The sequence below is a fragment of the Benincasa hispida genome, chromosome 8 (genome assembly GCF_027475165.1).
Source record: "Benincasa hispida cultivar pf3 chromosome 8, pf3_genome.v1.1, whole genome shotgun sequence".
In the NCBI taxonomy this organism is placed as follows: Eukaryota; Viridiplantae; Streptophyta; class Magnoliopsida; order Cucurbitales; family Cucurbitaceae; genus Benincasa; species Benincasa hispida.
In genome coordinates, this window is record NC_143485.1 from 42,875,189 (window position 1) to 42,893,262 (window position 18,074).

Here is an 18,074-nt window from a genome sequence, read left to right on the forward strand (position 1 = left end):
TTATCCCAATTATTAATTGGTATATTGTATGTATATATATTGAATCTTGCTAACTTAACTTTATTATTTCACATATCATACAGTTTATTTTTATATAATATGGATAGTATATTTGGGGATCCAAACAGCAAAGAGAGAAAGAAATGAAAATATATTGATTTTTAGGATTAGTTTTGAGGGGATAAAAAATGATAGTTTTGAGTGGGTAAAAAATGGGTTTTAATAACCCATAGGTTTTCTTTATGGGCTTAACAAACATGGGTAATAAATACCCACCCAACCCAATAACTCATACCCATTTATCAAACACCTCTTAATTCACTAAGTCGATCCCTCAATTGTGAGCTAAATATGTAGAAGATCCGACAAGTATAAATTATTATTAATTGGAGAAAATAACATTGCATGAGACCTGCTAGACCACTTGCTCTAATATCATGTTAAACCACTTGTTGACCCAAAAGTAGAGAAGTCCACGAGATCCCTTCCCCATCCATATTTCAATCCTCATCCATGTAGGCGTAGGGATCGAGCTCACTGCAAAGAAAATTCCTCGTGCTTTTCTAATTTGTTTATTTTTAGCAACTTTTAAATTTATTCATCGATAAATGTGCAAACTTCAATAGTAAACACTATTGAAGTTAAGTTATTTAACATCAACTTATGAAGTTGGTGAACCAAATACTCACTATATACATATATATACATACACATCGTTCCGTTCATTCAACAAGGAGAAAATTCTCCACCTCATTTGGGTGGATCTCATGAAAAAATGGATATCTCTAATCAAAAGTTAATAGGTGAAGATAATTTTAATATTATATCAATCTAAGAATCATTGTCAGAAAAAAAAAAAAAAAAAAAAAGTAATAATAACATCATTCTTTTTCCATAAACCAAAGAAATACACTTTTCAAAGCTCAAAAAACAGAGAGTATGGGGGGATAAATTTACAACTTAATTTAAGAATGAAAAGGCAATTGATTGAATGCGGTGTGTGGGGTTGAAATTTTTAGGATGGGTCCAAAGGAGGATGTCCTTGGATTAAGAATTATGGGACCAAAATATTTATTGGAGGAATGAATTATTTTCCATCAGATCATAAGGGTTGTTCTCACTAAATCAAAACCCACAAAAATGAGCTTTGGGAGACCTTCAATAATGGCTGTTCACTGTGTGACATTCTTTCCCACACTTTTAAAATTTGAACTTCTCCTTCAAGAACATCACTAACTCTTGCTGCAAGAGAGAAAAAAAACCATACACATTTTATGGAATAATTACAATTTTATTCTTTGTATAAAAAAATTCATGTTAAAGATTCTTCGGTACATCTCTAAATTTTCAATTTTGTGTCTAATAGGTTGTAACATATGCAAAGACAGATTTAAAATTGAAATTTGTGTAATATGACCCTAAACTCTCCATTTTCACTCTTATGATCCCTATTTCTCATGCAATTCTCAATTTCACCCTAAACCTTTTATATTACTCATTCCAACCTCAATTTATAAAATTTCCTAATTACTACCTTTGGTAAGAACTTACATATACTTATCCTTTCTAAAGCTTAAATTTAATTTATATTTGGTCTTCAAATTTTTCCCTTGTGGTTATAGAGATTTGAAACCAACTACTCATTAATCCACAACGTTTGAGATTAGTTTTCAAATGTCTCTATAGAGTTAAATTGTGGACTTGACAACAAAGATATTTATATACATTGTCAAGATTATATTCATGTGTATTTTTTAAAAATAAGTTGGATTATTTATTTATTTTTCTTGGATTATTTATTGCTTTTTCTTACTCCATACATAATCTAAAACTAATACGAGTAAGAAATCAAATTCAAAGCCCATTTGGATTGATTTAAGGGGAAATTTTTTTTTTTCAAAAAATTCATTTTTATTTTAATACTTTTGACAAAAATTGTTGAAAATACTCTTCAAAACCTATTTTGAATGGTTGTCGAGCATTCTAATTTTTTCTAAAATGACTTATTTTTTAAATTAAATATTTGAAAATACATTCTAAATACACTCTCAAACTATAGGATTGAACCTATCAAATTTTAAAACTTTAAAAATAAAATAGAAACTAAATTCAAATCTCAAAAGTCTGAGAGATTTAGTTCTAAAAACTAAATACAAATCTCAAAAGATTAGGAGGTATAATGTCCTTAAATTATTGCTCTGTCTACTTTTTTTTGTCCTCTTTTAATAACATATTAAGAAGTAGACATGTCATATGAAATAAATGGATTTGGTTGAGTTTCATGTAACATCCAAGGCTCCAAGCCTGGCATAATATTAAACAATAATTTAATGATAAATCAACTCCCAATATTGTAATATATATATATATATAATAAAAAATGTCATCGCCATCCTTTTTTTTATATATTAAAGATAAAATTGAGAATTTTATAAGGTGTATGGAAGGTCCATTCACAACCATTTAAATGATTAATTATCGCCTCCTACAAATAAATGGAATCTAACTTCCTATTTATGTTAAAGTATATTACTACTATCTCGTTATGGATGATCATATTTATTGTAGTCCTAATGCATTGGCAATGTCTATTGTAATTTCATTTTTCTCACACATTTGCCATGAATATTGCTATGGAGTGGAGAAAAATGAAGATCTTAATAGACATAATCATTGCATTAGGTCTATGACTCTCTAATCCGATACAGTATAAAATGCGATAATACGTTTAACCAAAAAGTTAAATTTTGGGACAGATCATTAATCATTTACGGGCTGAGAAAAAAGAAAGAAGAGAGAAGAGGGGAGAGAACTTACTATCAAGCAAAGGAGAATACATCCAGCGGCACCAGGAAACAGAGCGTACCAGAAATTCAGCTGCTGCATCTTAGCTCCATCGATGAACAGTATCGGCAAACTTGCGGCTGTTAGAATTACAATCAAATCAAATCAAATTCATATTCATAAATAAACACAATGGAGCCTCACATTCACAAATTGAGTGGCTTCATTATAACCTGGTGGGTGCGTCGAACCAGTATAGATCATAAACGCCATGGATGCAGCCAGAGCAGAGCTTCTAGCCAGCCATCCAGGCCCCAACAAAGTAAACGCTAAAACCCCAATTGCCGCACACCCAATCTGGGCAATGAACACATTGTATTTCTGCACCAAAAGAAGAAGAAAAAGAACCCAATTCAGCAAAAAATGGCAATACGAACTTTTTGGTTCAGATCAGAGAAATGGCGAGTACTCGAGCAGCAGGGGATGAGGGCGTTGCGAACAGGACAGCACAAACGGCTCCTAATGGTGCAATTGTCATAGAGAGCCCCTTTGGCGCTAGAATCTGATCCATTTTCCCCAGCATTGCCATCGCTGCAAATGCCCCTGTTTCATCAATTACAAAACAAACATTACCCATTCGCAGTTTTCTCATCGAATTTCAGTTTTACAACATGGGTTTGATGGAGATATTCTCATAAAAACAAGTTCAAGAATTAAGCCCCTTTTGGGTTTTTTCTCGACTAACCTGCAGAAGGCCAAAGGATGTCACTGAGGGGAGGAGAAACAAACCCTTTCTCTGATTTCGAGCCATCTGAAATCGGTGTCCCCGCAATGCCGGACGCCACAATACCCCTGTGACCGATTCTGCCGCCACCCCCACATCGTCTTTTCCTCCTATTGTTGAATAATCCCAACGAAACCCCTCGATTTCCATTCAATAAATGGCAATTCGGCAGCAAAGAAACGAATGAATGGTTCAGGTGCAGAGATGCCGATGGAGCTTGAATTTGTACTCTGTAACTGGGTTGGTACGGCTCCTGACTGTGGCAATGGCGGCGGCCATGGTGGTGGAGGTGGTGATGAATAGGCTTCAATTGCAGGCTCATTCCGGATTTTACCCTCAACCCACCTCCAAACTTCCGTAGTTCTATCTCAACCAGACGTTGTTTTGGATATTTGGCGACAAAATATGGGGAAGATCGAGAGAAACAGAGAAAGTATGGCAAAAGCCGCAAAACGACGTTTATGATATACAAAAATATAGAAAATAGAATATTATCAATATATTAAATGGCATGCAATGTAAATTCAAACGTGAATCTGACAAAGACACCATTTGGAGAGGAATGGGATTTGGACAAAGGTTAGGAAGACTTGAAGGAAGAAAAAAAAAAGTCGAAGCTCAGTTGCAGACTTGGCCTTTGAAGAGGTCCAAAGGTCATTCCCATAAAGAGACAACTCCATTTCTGTATAGTTGCCACTTCTCAAACATTAAAAAAAAAAAAACCCAAAAGTTAAATCACATTAATAATGGAAAAATGAATAAACAATAGCAGTCTCTCTATTTTTTTGTCCCGTCGTGCTTGTCCTTATCTAGGATTACTAAACAAAAATCTTAAAAGCACCCAATCAGTGAAATGGGATTTAAAGCCCAGTTGCAATTAAATCACTTTGAAGTGAACAGCAACCATGAGGGTCAGGAGTTTGATAAGAATCCTTTAGCAGAACGATTGTCAACTTCTGATACAGATTTGACTTTCTTGAAAGTAAATAACAGAAAAGGGGAAAAAAACCTGCCATTTATCTGTCAGGGATTCAGGAATGTCCAGTTATATATAAAAAGCTATTGTGTAAAATTTAGAGGAAAAGGAGACAGCAGAAAGTTAGTGGCAGTAGGTGGCAAAGTTTGGTGGCTTTGAGTTTACTTTTTAACGTTTGGAGTTGAAACTTAACAACCCTTTTGCCACAACTTCAACATATAAAAAAAGTTAATCATTATGATTCACAACTTTCTTTCTACAAAACCATACATTATCTATAACTTACCAGTCAAGACAGTCATCCAAACTGTCAAACTCCATGATCTGCATATTTCACTGGGAGAGATGAAATATTCAAATGCTGCAAGTGAGTTGCAGAAGATTCACGGGTCTGGGGTTAAATAAGCATTTCTGTTACAGAAAGTTTCAAGAATAATCAGACTGAGACTCGTAGAAATCACTAGGACAAGGTGACATGACTTCTTGCTCGAGAAACTGTAAAACTTGACTCATTGATGGCCGATTGTCCGGGTCGGCATTTGTGCATTTGGCTGCTATTTCGAGAATCGCTTCTACGGTATCGGCATCGACATCCTTGCACCTTTTGTCAACTATCTCATCCATTTTGTTTTCTCCCAATAATGTGTGCATCTATAAAATAACATCATGTTGGTAACACTGGGACTTTTACGGCAGAAAAAGGAAATAAATTATGCACGTGAATATATACGTCTGTCTGTACAAGTACTGTCCTTGAACATTGCCAAAACTAATTTTCTCAAACAAAATTGTGTTAAAGTTTCACTTGATTTTATCTAATGGATTTTATCACTGTAATTTTCGTTATTGTTTAACATGACTTTTGCTAAAGAAGTGTTCTGGGCAGAAGGCAAAAAAGAAAGTTTAGAGCATACCCAACCAACAACATTTAAGCCTCGCTTTACAAATGATGGATCAGTTGGTCTCTTCCCAGTCACCAGCTCCAGTAATAAAACTCCAAAACTATAAACATCTGATTTTTCAGTTGCCCTCCCACTTTGTAGGTATTCTGCGTGGAAATAGCAAATTCAGCCACTTAACAGAGCAAGGAAATATTTCAAATCATTCTTGAATTTTTGTATCAAACATTTCTTTCAAATGCAGAACTAATGAGCACCTGGAGCCAAATAACCAAATGTTCCAGCAACAACAGTTGTGACATGAGCATCATCGTCAATCAAAAGCTTGGCCAGTCCAAAGTCAGATACATGGGGCTCCAAGTTTTCATCAAGTAGAATGTTACTCGATTTAATATCACGATGCACGATCTTTGGACAACAATCATGATGCAAGTATGCAATCCCCCTAGCAGAGCCAAAGGCTATCCTTAGACGGGCTCTCCAATCCAAAGGCTGTTTTTCTGGTCCATGTTCTGCATGATGATACAGAAGAAATGGAAAATATGAAACAATATTGACAGGACATTAAACATGAACCCTAGTCAAAAGGCTTGGTACATGTTAAAGTCATACCATGCAAGAAATCATCTAAGCTGCCCATTGCTAGAAAGTCATAGATAAGAAGCTTTGAAGTTGGAAGACTACAATATCCCCGCAAATTGACCAAGTTTATATGTTTGATGCAACCCAAAATCTCCAACTCTCTTTCAAATACTTGATCTGAACCTTTTCTGCTTCCATCAATCTTTTTCACAGCAAATGTTCCACAATCATTCATGACCATTCGGTATACAATGCCAAATCCTCCTGAACCGACAACATCTTCTTCATCCAGTGACTCCAGCTTTTCTATGATCTCACATGATGGGTATGGTAGGTCACCGTGAAAAGTAATAAGTTTTGTGCCTGTTGTACAGCGAAGGTTTAGCATCAGTTGTACAATACTTGAGAAGAAACTTAACCTGCAACGAGAACTGAGGATTACTTGGTTCATGAACCACTTGCTTTTTAACTTCTGTATATCTCTTGGCAGCTCCTTCCTGTTTTGATAGCCGCCGTATCCACAAGAATGGAACAAGCACCACGAGTGCAACACCCATAGTGGACATTGCACCAATTAATACCCCTTTGATGTAGCGTGAAGATTTTTTCACAGGAACTACAGAAAATTGTGAGCAAGAACTTTTAAGTTTTACAAGGCGATAGAAATGATTCAAGTTGAAATGTCATTTATCAGCAAGCTAACCAGAAGCTTCATCACTTTCAGCATGGGGCAACACTGCAGGGAATCCCAGTGAAGTTCGGCAAGCCTTGTTAACTTGATGACCACAGAGATCTAGATTGCCAATGAACCTGCAGTTACACACTAAACTATCAATACAACACGCTCAGAAGATGAGATGTTGAATCCCATACTATTAATGCCAGGATCCTCTTCCAATCCAAGAGGAAAGAAGAAAATGGGGAGAAAATTATGAGGGAGAAAGCAAGGAATTAGAAAAACCACAACAGTACCCCTATCAGAATGCCTCCCATTGCCATCCTGCAATTATATGCAGTACCCCATGGCTGATGGTCCACCCATGGAATTTGGACTCTAAGGAAGACGGAGAAGATTTTTTGAAGATGTAGAAAGGGAGTTAGAACAGTATCTAAATCTTTCTCGATTTATTGCTTCAAACGGTGCCAACTGGAGGCCTGATTTATAATGTCCTTCACCCTGGTTAGAAGGATGCTCTATACCCCGAAGTTCCTAATGAGTTATATATCCATCTCTATGCTTACAGTAGAAGTACACAGTTCCTTTCTAGTGATGAAGAAAATTAAATCCTAACTCTATTATTTGTTTACATGTTTGCGTAAACATAAGTACTAAATCATCCGTAGTTGCTAAATATAGTCTATAAATGTTATTTGATCAGAACCATGCTAGTTAAGTTAGCTGCAATCATGTAAGCTGATTGGCAAGGTGCAAGACACATGAATTGATGAAGACAACTGCAAAGTCTCTTTTGAATATTTTAAAACCATAGAAGGGTTAACCACATATAACCAAAACACATGATAATAGCCTTGTTCAAAATTCTAAAGTTTCAACACTTTAGGAGGTTCAAATTTTAGGTATAGGAAATCACGTTTCATATATGATTAAAAAAAATTAGTATGAATGTAAATTTTGGAAAATACATGTGATTTAAGAGTAGAGTACTTACGAATTGCTTCCAAATGTGCTTAGAACTCCGAAATCAGGTATTTCCCCAGAGAAAAAGTTTGTGGACAAATTCCTGTGAATGAAATGAAAACGATAAAATAACAACAACAAAAAGTGTTAAGTCAACTCTTGTTGTGCCACAACTACAATTCAACTTACAAATGACGCAGAAGCGGGAGACGACCAATGGATGATGGAATAGCACCCGTTAATGAATTGCTTGACAAATCCCTAAATTTAAACCTCAATATTAAAAAAAAATGCAATAATCATATAAAAGGAGAAGTCCCCAATTTTACTAATTTAGTACAAACAAATAGTGCCAAAAAGAAGATCAGGTAGCATTTTGTCAAACAACTTCAATATAAATAAAATGGCCCCCAGTCAATTACATGTTTTATATTGACTAAATCACAATCTCAAATAGCATGTAACAATGACAGACTCAAAAAATGTCAAACGAATCAGAAAAAACTTACAGTATCGTAAGAGCAGAAAGGTTTCCAATATCCGATGGTATACCACCTTGGAGATAATTAGACCTCAAATACCTATGCAGATGGTCAAAAAGTGCATGAGGATAATGTCTATATATGGTATGGCAATAGTAGTTACAACACGTTTCACTTACAGAGCTCTGAGCTGAGTACATTCAGTGATTTCATTAGGAATATTTCCATGTAAGCCATTTTCGTGAAGTGCCCTGGTTTGGTTAACATACAAAAGAAAATGAGGGAGAAAGACGTAATCTCTTTAAATCATAAAGTTTCTAAACTTCAGCCTCTTGCCCATCATACTATTGAGAGGAGGGAAAATAAAAAATGTGGGGGAAGAAATGGCTCTTCAGGACATACAGTCTTTGTAATCTACCGAGTTTACCAATGCTGGGAGAAATGATTCCTCCAAGTTGCATGTAAGGTAAGTTACTGAAACATCCCAAACCAAAAATCAAAAGAACAATTTGCAGAAGATGCAATACAATCCTGAAATAAAGGAGGAAGGCAAATGTGGAAAGTGAGATTACATACATTGAGCTAACCCGTTGGTCCTCAGGGTGACAAGATATACCAGACCATTTGCAGGGAAACTCGTCAGAAGCTTCCCAATCACCAAGGAGATTTTTGCTATCGTTAAACGCGCTTCTAATTTCCAACAACGTTAAGCCTGTGAAATTAAGAATTTAAGAACGCAGAAAATTGCTTTGTGTTATTTGAATATAATGATAAGAATGATAAAAACTGATCGAATCATTCAAATGAAACAGAGAATACGCCACAACAAAGCACTTGTTCTATTTGATTAGCTCAAAAGCATCAACATAATAGCAGTTTTCGGCATACCCAAATGAAAAAAAGTGACAAATGAAAGAACTGGACCAGGGGAGGAAACGGAAAATGAGAATTACCATCTGGGGTGAGAGCAAAAGTGCGAGAGCTGAAAAGGGTTGATAGTAAAAGCGATGAAACAACCAAAACAAACATGCCCATTTGAAATTTCTTGCAGATTGAGGTTGCTGGGGTTGAGTTAGACAAGGGTTTTGAGAGTGATGATAAAAAGAGAAGAGTTGGAGTGCGAAAGAAGCTTGTGATGTGTGAAAAAATGGAAATGAAAAGAAGAAGAAGGCGCCATTATTAAACTGAATAATCATTTGAACAGATGAGAGAGAGAAATTTAGTTTCCTGCAATTCAGGAGAGCAGAGTGGGCAGGCTTTTTTTCAAAGTGGGCATTGAGAGTTGTGCAAATGAAACGCAATCGAGAAAATTCAAAAGTTATTTTTGGAATTTTTCCCTCGATTGATCGTTACTTTTCTCCAAACATGGACACGTGTTTGATGGAAATTGTTTATATCAGTTGTATACAATGGAAACGTCCGTAGGATATTCCTGCTTTTAATAGTTTTAAATATAAAAAATAAATCAAAATATTTAAAGATATAACAAAATTTTATTGTGCAGTAATCTATAGTGATTGCCATAGACAGTAATATTTTATTATTATTTATAAATAATTTCAATAATTTTTTTATTTAAAATAATTTTTCTTTAAATATTTTTACAAAGAATGCATGTTTAGTAATCATTTTATTTTTTATTTTTTAAAACTTAGCATATTTCATCTTCATTTATTATATCTATGTAATAGTTGAATTCTGAGTCAAACTCAAAAAAGAAAAAAAATTATTTGTTTTAATTTTCAAAATTTAGCTTGTTTTTAAAATTGTTGATAAAAAAAACCTTTTCTTATAGTTTATTTTATTTTATAAGAATAATTATTATAACTTTTTCTAATTACTGTTCATTTCTTAAAAGGTAAAACACCAGAAACTTTCAGTCTGGTCGATAGTTGGAATTTGGAACTTCTAGGATAGTGGTAAGAAATCAATTTATAAGATTGGGGTTGATGAATTAAATTTTCAAACAAATAATTATCAATTTGAACCTAAACCACTTTATTAAAAAATTAAAAAAAAAAAAAAATCAACTGTTAATGTCTGAATAGATTAATGGAAATTATAGGCAAATATGAGAATCGAGTAGTTAATAAAGTTTTTTCATTAAACTTAAAGCAATTTTTAGAAAGATTTATGCGATGATTTGTTGAAAAGAATATCGCATTCAGGTGATTTTGATTTAATTTTAAATGAATCAAGTGAAAAAAAAAAATCACTAACAATAAGTAGATATTTACCCTAAAAAATATGTTGAAATTCCAAGAATGCATCCAAAAGTAATAAAGTTTTTGTTTAATAGATGTTTAGGTTTACAACTTAACGTCTTAGGTAGACACAAAATTCGATTTTCACAATTAACATATCTATAATTTTTAAAATATTAGATTATACAAAATATCATTGAAAATTAATCATATTTTGCACAATAATTTACATGATAGAAGTATTTGTAACATTAATTTTCAAAAATTAAAAATAAAAAATCAAATAATTACCAGATTAAACTTTAATTTTACTCTTGAACTTGAAATTTGTCTAAAAAACACTGATAATTTTTTTCCTTAGAATAATATGAAAAATGATGCAATAACTCAAATGTAAAAATTGAAAAACATACATGAACATGGGGTGGAGAAATCGAACCTCAAACCACGAGGTTGATAGTATGAACACTATGCTGGTTGAGCTACGTTCTTATTGACTTAATGTCATCTTTTGAGATGTAATAAAACAACCATTTTAATTTCCTATGTATATGATTTAAACGAAATAAATAAGAACAATCTTAATTTTCTATATAACAGGAAATAATATCACAAACTTATTCTAATTTTTACACACTTTTACTTTAAAGTAAAAATATTTTTGGGAACAATTTGATGGAATAGAATTCCAAGTACGAAAGTAAAAATATGAAACTTCAATAAAATTATTGAATAAATTTTTTTTTTTAAAAAAAAAAAAAAAAAAGAATTGAACAAAATGTATAACTGTATAGCCATGGAATTGGTGTTGGAGAAGAAGAGTGAAGCAGTTGGGGATGGGGAAGCTGAAAACGGGAAAATAGGATCAATAAAAAAATCCTCATCAACCACTTACTTCTATTTAGACCTTTTCCACCACTGTTAATTTCCTTCACTCCCTTTTAGTACTTCTCCTTCCACAACCTCCTTACACAGCCACCATGGATTTGGAATCTTCACTTTCCTCCTCCCACCCCACTCCAACCCCTCGCCGGAGACTAGGAGGATGGCGCGCCGTCAAATACATCATCGGTCAGTAACAGTCATTACTTAAACATCATACACTATAAACTGATCTGTGCTTTCTTTGGTTTTGAATGGATCTTCTTCCTCTTTTGAAGGGAATGAATCTTTTGAGAAGCTGTCATCCATGAGTTTGATATCCAATATCACTGTGTATCTCAGCACCCAATACAATGTCAATGGCATTTTTGTTGTTAATGTGGTTAATATTTGGAGTGGAACCTCCAATGTTGCCACTTTAGCCGGTGCTTTCATTGCTGATACTTGTCTTGGCCGCTACCGCACCCTCCTCTATGGCTCCATTGCATCACTCTTGGTACTACTTTTACTTTTCCCTTGTTGAATTCATCATCATTTATGTCGAATCTAATCTTCTTTGTCTTAAAAAAGGGAATGGGGACTGTTATGCTCACCGCAGCTCTCCACCAGCTCAGGCCTCCTCATTGCAATGCTGAAGATTCAGGCCATTGCCCACAGCCACATCTTTGGCAGCTCCTTGTTCTATTTGCCGGTCTCGGTCTGTTGTCGATTGGCGCCGGTGGCATTCGTCCCTGCAATGTTGCATTTGGAGCTGATCAATTCGACACCACCACAGAAAAGGGGAAGTCTCAATTAGAAAGCTTCTTTAATTGGTGGTACCTTTCTTTCACCATTGCTTTGCTTGTAGCTCTCACTGGTGTCGTTTATGTTCAGACCAATGTAAGTTGGACCCTTGGATTTGCCATACCCACCATTTGTTTCTTCTTCTCCATCTCGATTTTCTTGATGGGTCGCCATACTTACATCATCGCTGAGCCTAGAGGAAGCATGTTTACTGATATGTCCAGGGTCATTATTGCTGCCTGTAGAAGACGAAAACATTCTGTTTCATCTTACTCGTTTTATGACCCACCAATGGAGGATTCTTCATGTGGGGAAAAGCTCATTCACACAGAGAGATTCAAATGGCTGGATAGAGCTGCGATTATAGTGAACCCAGAAGAGGAATTGGATGAACAGGGAAAACCTAAGAATCCATGGAGATTATGCAGTTTACAACAAGTGGAAGGACTCAAATGCCTAGTGTCGATTATTCCCGTTTGGATATCAGGAATTGGGTGTTTCATAGTATTCAATCAACCAAACACATTTGGGATTCTTCAAGCAATGCAATCAAACAGATCAATCGGACCCCATTTCAAATTCCCACCCGGCTGGATGAACTTAGCCGGTATGATATCTCTATCTATATGGATCATAATCTACGAGAGGGTTTTCATCAAACTGGGAAAAAAATTCACCGGAAAAGAGAGAAGACTTACAATGGAACAGAGAATCACTATAGGGATCGTCTTGTCGATTCTGAGTATGATCGTCTCAGGGATTGTCGAGAAACATCGAAGAGACGCTGCTTTGAAAACTGGGTCGTTCGTTTCACCAACAAGTTTCGCGTTTCTGATACCGCAGCATGCTCTCACCGGTTTAATGGAGGCATTTGCATTGGTAGCCCTAATGGAGTTCTTCACAATGCATATGCCGGAGCATATGAGAACAGTTGCAGGAGCCATCTTCTTCCTCACACTCTCAGTAGCGAGCTATTTAAGCTCTTTCCTAGTTGATGTGATACACATTGTTAGCGCGAAAACTGCAAAATCGCCATGGGTAGGTGGGCACGACCTAAACCAGAACAGGCTCGACTACTACTATGTCACGATCGCCGTGATCGGAACTTTGAATCTACTGTACTTCGTCTTCTTCGCAAGCCGTTTCGTGAGGGGTTATGATAGCAAAGTGAAGTTGACGGAAAATGTTGATCGGAGCGATTTGCCGGTGAAGGATGAAGAATGTTGAATGCACCAGAAACAGAGCGCACCATGGCAAATATATAGGGATTTTGGTTTCAGGTTTCTCTCTAGTAGTTTAGTTTTGTACACTAAAATTAGGGTCTTGTTTTCAAAAGGACGAGTAGTTTGTCTATTATTTATTATTATTATTTTGTTTTTATTACAATTTTAATTTATGGATTTTTTTTTTAGGCATTTTAATTTACCGATTTAAACATTATGATTGTTATTCAACTAGCTTTCTTAATTTTATTTTCGATTTTGTATCAATAGCACACATAAATTCATGATAAAATCCATACCGAATTAATTATGTAGTGGTCAATTTTCGATTTTATACGTAGAATAAAAATAAAAATTAGTCAGTCCTGGTAAAATGGAAAACTCCATTGACATATATAAATATGATTAAAACACTAGTAGTTTATTTATAGTTTATTATTATTATATAATTAATCTGTCACCAGGAACATAAAAATCAAAGAATTAACTAAGTATCAGATCCACTAAATTAAACAAATGATTGGTCAAGATCATATTGTTCACTGGGAATTGAAAAAGGGAGAATGAGCAGACATCGAACAATTCATTTCAATTTCTTGTTATCATGGAATTCATCAGTCTATCGAAAGCCCTAAGTACTTGTTGGATCAATCACATTGATAGCTTAAATAGTTCATTGAAATTTTGTGTCCTTTTCTTGGTAATCTTGAATAAAATGTGTTTAGGAATAATTGTGTGTATCATTGTTCAGTTTTGACTTCCAATCATATGATTGTTATCTGATTGTCATATAATTGCTATCTGATTACCATGTGATTGTCATATGATTTGTATTCGATTATTATCTAATTACAATCATATACTTATTTTTAATTAATTCTTTATTTTTTAAGTATTTGATTGCTATCTGATATTGCCATCTGACTACCTTTTGATTATCATCTAATTACCTCTATTTTTTGTCACATAATTAATAATTTTACACCTAACATCGATAATTTGAAAACGACAAAAAAACACAAATCTAAAAGAAGAAGAAAAAAAGGCACGAAAGGCATATAATATTATTATTGAAGTTCCTAGTTTTGAATTGAAGATTTTATACCGAAATGAGATGCTTTTCTTTTGGAAAATTAGTATATTTTAATGTTAGACTACATATTTTTTTAACTAATAACACATTAAACAATGTTGCCATTTCATGTCAGCACATAATGTTTTATTAATAATGTACTAAACTGTAAAGCCACCGAGAAAGTTTTTATCAAAATTTTGTATACGTATCTATCATTGTTATATCACATGTCTATTTATGATATTGATATTGTTGGGATGTATGCCCTAAAGACTTGCGATTATATGTTATTTAAATCAATGGTTGATTAATTTTATATGCAATAATTCATTAAAGAACGATCCAAGATTATTTTATGTAACTTAAACATGTATGTTATGTGGTTAATACACCGGTGATCATGTATGTAACTTAAATATGTTCATGTGAAGACACGTGAGTGGGGATATCCTAGACATAAGTTATGACGTCCTGACATTCCTCTACGATCCTTTCAGCATGCTTTGTCCTCACTCACATGCGTCCTCACTCACATGCATAACTTTGGAGTTCATATGGTTGAACCACCGAAAAAGAAGGTGCACCTTATTGGTATAGGTAGTAACTTTCAATTCTTTTAAGCCTTTCTTAACCATGCTTTCATATCCTCAAGATCCCTCTCATTCGGATGTGATATCGGTTCATTTATATACCCCTGAACTTGGGGTGTGATCATACTAGCACTAATGCATTAGATCCCATCAGAACTCCACAATTAACCATGCTTCCATTTCCTCGGGATCCCATTCATTCGAATGTGATATAGGTTCATAAGGTCCTCACATTAGCTCAATAAGGATTAGTGAGAATCAAATTAATTTAGGTTTAATTTGAATTGTTCAAATTAATTAAAGGAAATTAATCGTATAAGATACAATTAATATAGTGTATGTTGATATATTAAAAAGTATAATATATTTTGATACATTATATAGTTTTATGAGATAGATAAGTAGTCGAATATGATTAAAGCATTTATTATATGAATGTGATTCATATAAAAACTATATGTTAAAATTAATGTGAATATGATTTATATTAAAATCTATATAGTTTATGAGATAAATAAATATTTGAATATAATTCAAATATTAATTATATGAATGTGTTTCATATAAAAATTATAGGTTAAAATTAATATGGATATGATTCATATCAATGCTATAGGTTTTAGAGAGATCATAAACTATAGGTTATATTATATGTGATATAATATAAACTATAGGTTATAGATTATATGTGATATAACCTCTATATATATATATATGAAAGTAGTTAATATATATTAATTAAATTCAAATTTTGAATTTAAATTAATAACTCCTGGAGTTATTTAACTTCTCTCATTTTAATTAAAATAATGGGGAGTTAATTTTGGGGATGAAGAGAATGTGAAACAGTTTCACAGAAGAGATTCATCTTCTTCATCCTCTTTCCTTCTCTCTGTGATTTTGTGTTCTCTCAACCAAAAATCTCCCTTCACCAAAATTAATCCAAACGAGCCTATGAAACTCCGCTTTGATTTTCACCTTGAGAATAACGAGAAAGACATTGTGATGGCATCCTCTTCATTAACTGCTGTGTTCGTGGTGGTGCCAAGTTCGGGATATCGAGAGAAGCAGTGGTCGTATTCGTGCTGTGAAGAGGAAGTAGAAGACGGTGTTCTTCAAAGGTGAATTTCTCTAGATCCCTTTTCCTCTCTGTTAAACTTAAGTAGAATAACATGCTTAGTTATTTTGTTTTTCATATGTTTCCGTCACTCTGTATGCTTGATGTTTTGTAAAACGAAATCGAGAGACAACGACAGTCAATTGCTTCTGCTTCGGGGATATTCAAAATCTCATTAATTGGTATCAAATCCAGGTTTTGTTTCTGATTTTCATTTTCGAATATCAATTCAGAGTTTAAATGGGATTTAAAGCATTTCATTGTGAATGTATGTTCTAGATTTGCAGTTTGGATGTTTTCGAAATTGGCTTAGATCTACCGCTTTAAAAGTGCTTAAAGTTTTAATTGCCCGATAATTTGGGTTTTTAATTTTCGCTATTAAGTCTGTATGTCCATGTCTATTCAATTGCTAGGGTTGCTGAAGTGTTCGATGGCCATTAGAACAAGAACAGATGAAAAATCGAAGCAGAGGAAACATTCTGCCTTTGAGTGTAGTACACAACGTTGTGACGCGGTACCCTACGTTGTAAGGTAGAATGCCCAATATCGTAATGCTCGGCAGCAATGTTGCAACGTTGCAGTAGAGCGTTGGGATGTTGTGTGTAGTGTAGGGCAATGCTGTAGCAAATCAAAAGCCAGCGTTGCGTCGCTTGGCTGAAGCGTCGATGCTTCAAAGACGGTTCGCACGCATCAGTTGCTATTCTGAATCGTGGTTCGAGCCTTGCCAACAGTTTTGTGGAGCAGTTTTGTATTTATTTTATTATTAATTTATAATAATCAATTGTTTATGATATTTTCATTAATTAAATTAATATAAAAGTTATATTAATTTAATTAATGTTTAGAATGTTAATTTCGATTGGAAATTGCTTTAATTTTTTGTTATATATGTGATGTATGATTTATTTATTATATTGCATAGTATATGTCATATAGTATAAAAATTCCACCATAGGATAAATATGATTTCATGCATTATTATTAATATAAGTGGTATATTATATAGTTGCATGACTAATTAAGCATGTTTATGCATCATATTATATATAATTATTATATTATATGATTGCATGCATTGATAACATGTCCATGCATCATTTTATATAATTTTTATTATAATATATAGTTTGGATGTATGTTATTTATTCTCATTACTTTATTATATAAATATTATGTGTAATGAAATGAAAATGGAGATACAAGAAGCATGACACCATTTTCGAAAAATATAATTGTTATATTTTTAAAGTATGTCATTAGATGCATGTATAGGTTTTAATTGTTTCATTTTCTTAATAAGTGTTATTAGTTAATGAAATTAGAATTAAAATCTATAATCAAGAGTTGCATGTAAACATAGATTAAAATTAATTTTAAATGGTTTAAAATTGATTTCACATAGACTTGTATCAATAATATTTCTAATACGAATAGAAATAGGTTTAATCTTTTAATATCTGGTTAATTGGATTAAATTAGATTAAACTTATAACATAACTGTCTATAAGGGACCTTTGTCTAAGGAAGGTTCTATCTAAGGTTAAGTATTTAAGCTGACAAAAAAGGAACATCCTTACCTGGGAAACGATTTGAAAGGTGAATTAAACAGTAATGTTACAAGCATACAATAAATGATTAGGTTTATTAAAGTGTTTAATAAACAAGAATCATATATTGCTAAACTATCTAATATAAGAGTTATATTAGGACAATTTAACAATTCACTTAGATAAATTTATTAGCTTAATTTACCTAAGTAATGAACCCTCATTTGTAAAATACTCAGTGGGAGGAAAACGATGTATATGATACTTCAATTTCTTTTTCACATTTCTCCCTAAATAGTTCACACAGTGAGATCTATGCTTGACCTCGAGACACTTTTGTTTGTGTCCCCCTGCGGATGGTGTTTGTGTAGGTCAATATCAAGGTGAATGAAGAGAGTGTTTATAGTAAGTGGGAGAGAGAATTATGTCAACACATCCCACGGTCTTCTTCATTACTTTGTATTGAAATTTCATGTTCGACCTCGAGACACTTTTGCTTGTGTCCCT

General features: G+C 33.6%; 3 protein-coding genes and 1 long non-coding RNA gene across 4 annotated transcripts; 1 reads left to right on the plus strand and 3 right to left on the minus strand.

Annotated features, from left to right (window-relative positions):
* Positions 1–796: 796 nt before the first annotated feature.
* Positions 797–4,586, minus strand: LOC120083135 (Integral membrane HPP family protein). The gene is made up of 5 exons (XM_039038710.2): positions 3,530–4,586; positions 3,254–3,387; positions 3,018–3,165; positions 2,818–2,924; positions 797–1,242 (listed from the first exon to the last, which is right to left on the minus strand). Exons 1-5 carry the CDS (start codon positions 3,888–3,890, stop codon positions 1,201–1,203), a joined length of 792 nt encoding a protein of 263 aa, XP_038894638.1. The 5' UTR covers positions 3,891–4,586; the 3' UTR covers positions 797–1,200.
* A 177-nt stretch (positions 4,587–4,763) lies between these two features.
* LOC120083134 (Leucine-rich repeat protein kinase family protein) lies at positions 4,764–9,434 on the minus strand. Its single transcript, XM_039038709.2, has 13 exons — positions 9,100–9,434; positions 8,723–8,858; positions 8,549–8,620; positions 8,326–8,397; positions 8,174–8,245; positions 7,854–7,925; positions 7,696–7,767; positions 6,729–6,835; positions 6,468–6,641; positions 6,056–6,388; positions 5,701–5,955; positions 5,459–5,592; positions 4,764–5,195 (listed from the first exon to the last, which is right to left on the minus strand). Exons 1-13 carry the CDS (start codon positions 9,179–9,181, stop codon positions 4,971–4,973), a joined length of 1,806 nt encoding a protein of 601 aa, XP_038894637.1. The 5' UTR covers positions 9,182–9,434; the 3' UTR covers positions 4,764–4,970.
* A 1,471-nt stretch (positions 9,435–10,905) lies between these two features.
* Positions 10,906–13,249, minus strand: LOC150034605 (uncharacterized). The gene is made up of 3 exons (XR_016531294.1): positions 12,714–13,249; positions 12,052–12,254; positions 10,906–11,963 (listed from the first exon to the last, which is right to left on the minus strand). It is a non-coding gene; the product is annotated as an uncharacterized LOC150034605 (long non-coding RNA).
* On the plus strand, positions 11,331–13,244 carry LOC120083136 (protein NRT1/ PTR FAMILY 2.8). The gene is made up of 3 exons (XM_039038712.2): positions 11,331–11,421; positions 11,511–11,728; positions 11,803–13,244. Exons 1-3 carry the CDS (start codon positions 11,331–11,333, stop codon positions 13,240–13,242), a joined length of 1,749 nt encoding a protein of 582 aa, XP_038894640.1. The 3' UTR covers positions 13,243–13,244.
* Positions 13,250–18,074: the final 4,825 nt, after the last annotated feature.

What these genes read in the sequence shown, in the direction of transcription:
- LOC120083135 (XM_039038710.2), bottom strand. Translation starts at nt 3,890, where the DNA reads ATGAGCCTGCAATTGAAGCCTATTCATCACCACCTCCACCACCATGGC. An exon ending in CCTCATCCCCTGCTGCTCGA is followed by an intron (nt 3,166 to 3,253) that starts GTACTCGCCATT and finishes CTTTTGGTGCAG; the next exon opens with AAATACAATGTGTTCATTGC. An exon ending in TGGTTCGACGCACCCACCAG is followed by an intron (nt 2,925 to 3,017) that starts GTTATAATGAAG and finishes TAATTCTAACAG; the next exon opens with CCGCAAGTTTGCCGATACTG.
- LOC120083136 (XM_039038712.2), top strand. Translation starts at nt 11,331, where the DNA reads ATGGATTTGGAATCTTCACTTTCCTCCTCCCACCCCACTCCAACCCCT. An exon ending in CGCCGTCAAATACATCATCG is followed by an intron (nt 11,422 to 11,510) that starts GTCAGTAACAGT and finishes CCTCTTTTGAAG; the next exon opens with GGAATGAATCTTTTGAGAAG. An exon ending in GCTCCATTGCATCACTCTTG is followed by an intron (nt 11,729 to 11,802) that starts GTACTACTTTTA and finishes GTCTTAAAAAAG; the next exon opens with GGAATGGGGACTGTTATGCT.
- LOC120083134 (XM_039038709.2), bottom strand. Translation starts at nt 9,181, where the DNA reads ATGGGCATGTTTGTTTTGGTTGTTTCATCGCTTTTACTATCAACCCTT. An exon ending in CTTTCTGCTCTTACGATACT is followed by an intron (nt 7,926 to 8,173) that starts GTAAGTTTTTTC and finishes GTTTAAATTTAG; the next exon opens with GGATTTGTCAAGCAATTCAT. An exon ending in CTTAGATGATTTCTTGCATG is followed by an intron (nt 5,956 to 6,055) that starts GTATGACTTTAA and finishes ATCATCATGCAG; the next exon opens with AACATGGACCAGAAAAACAG.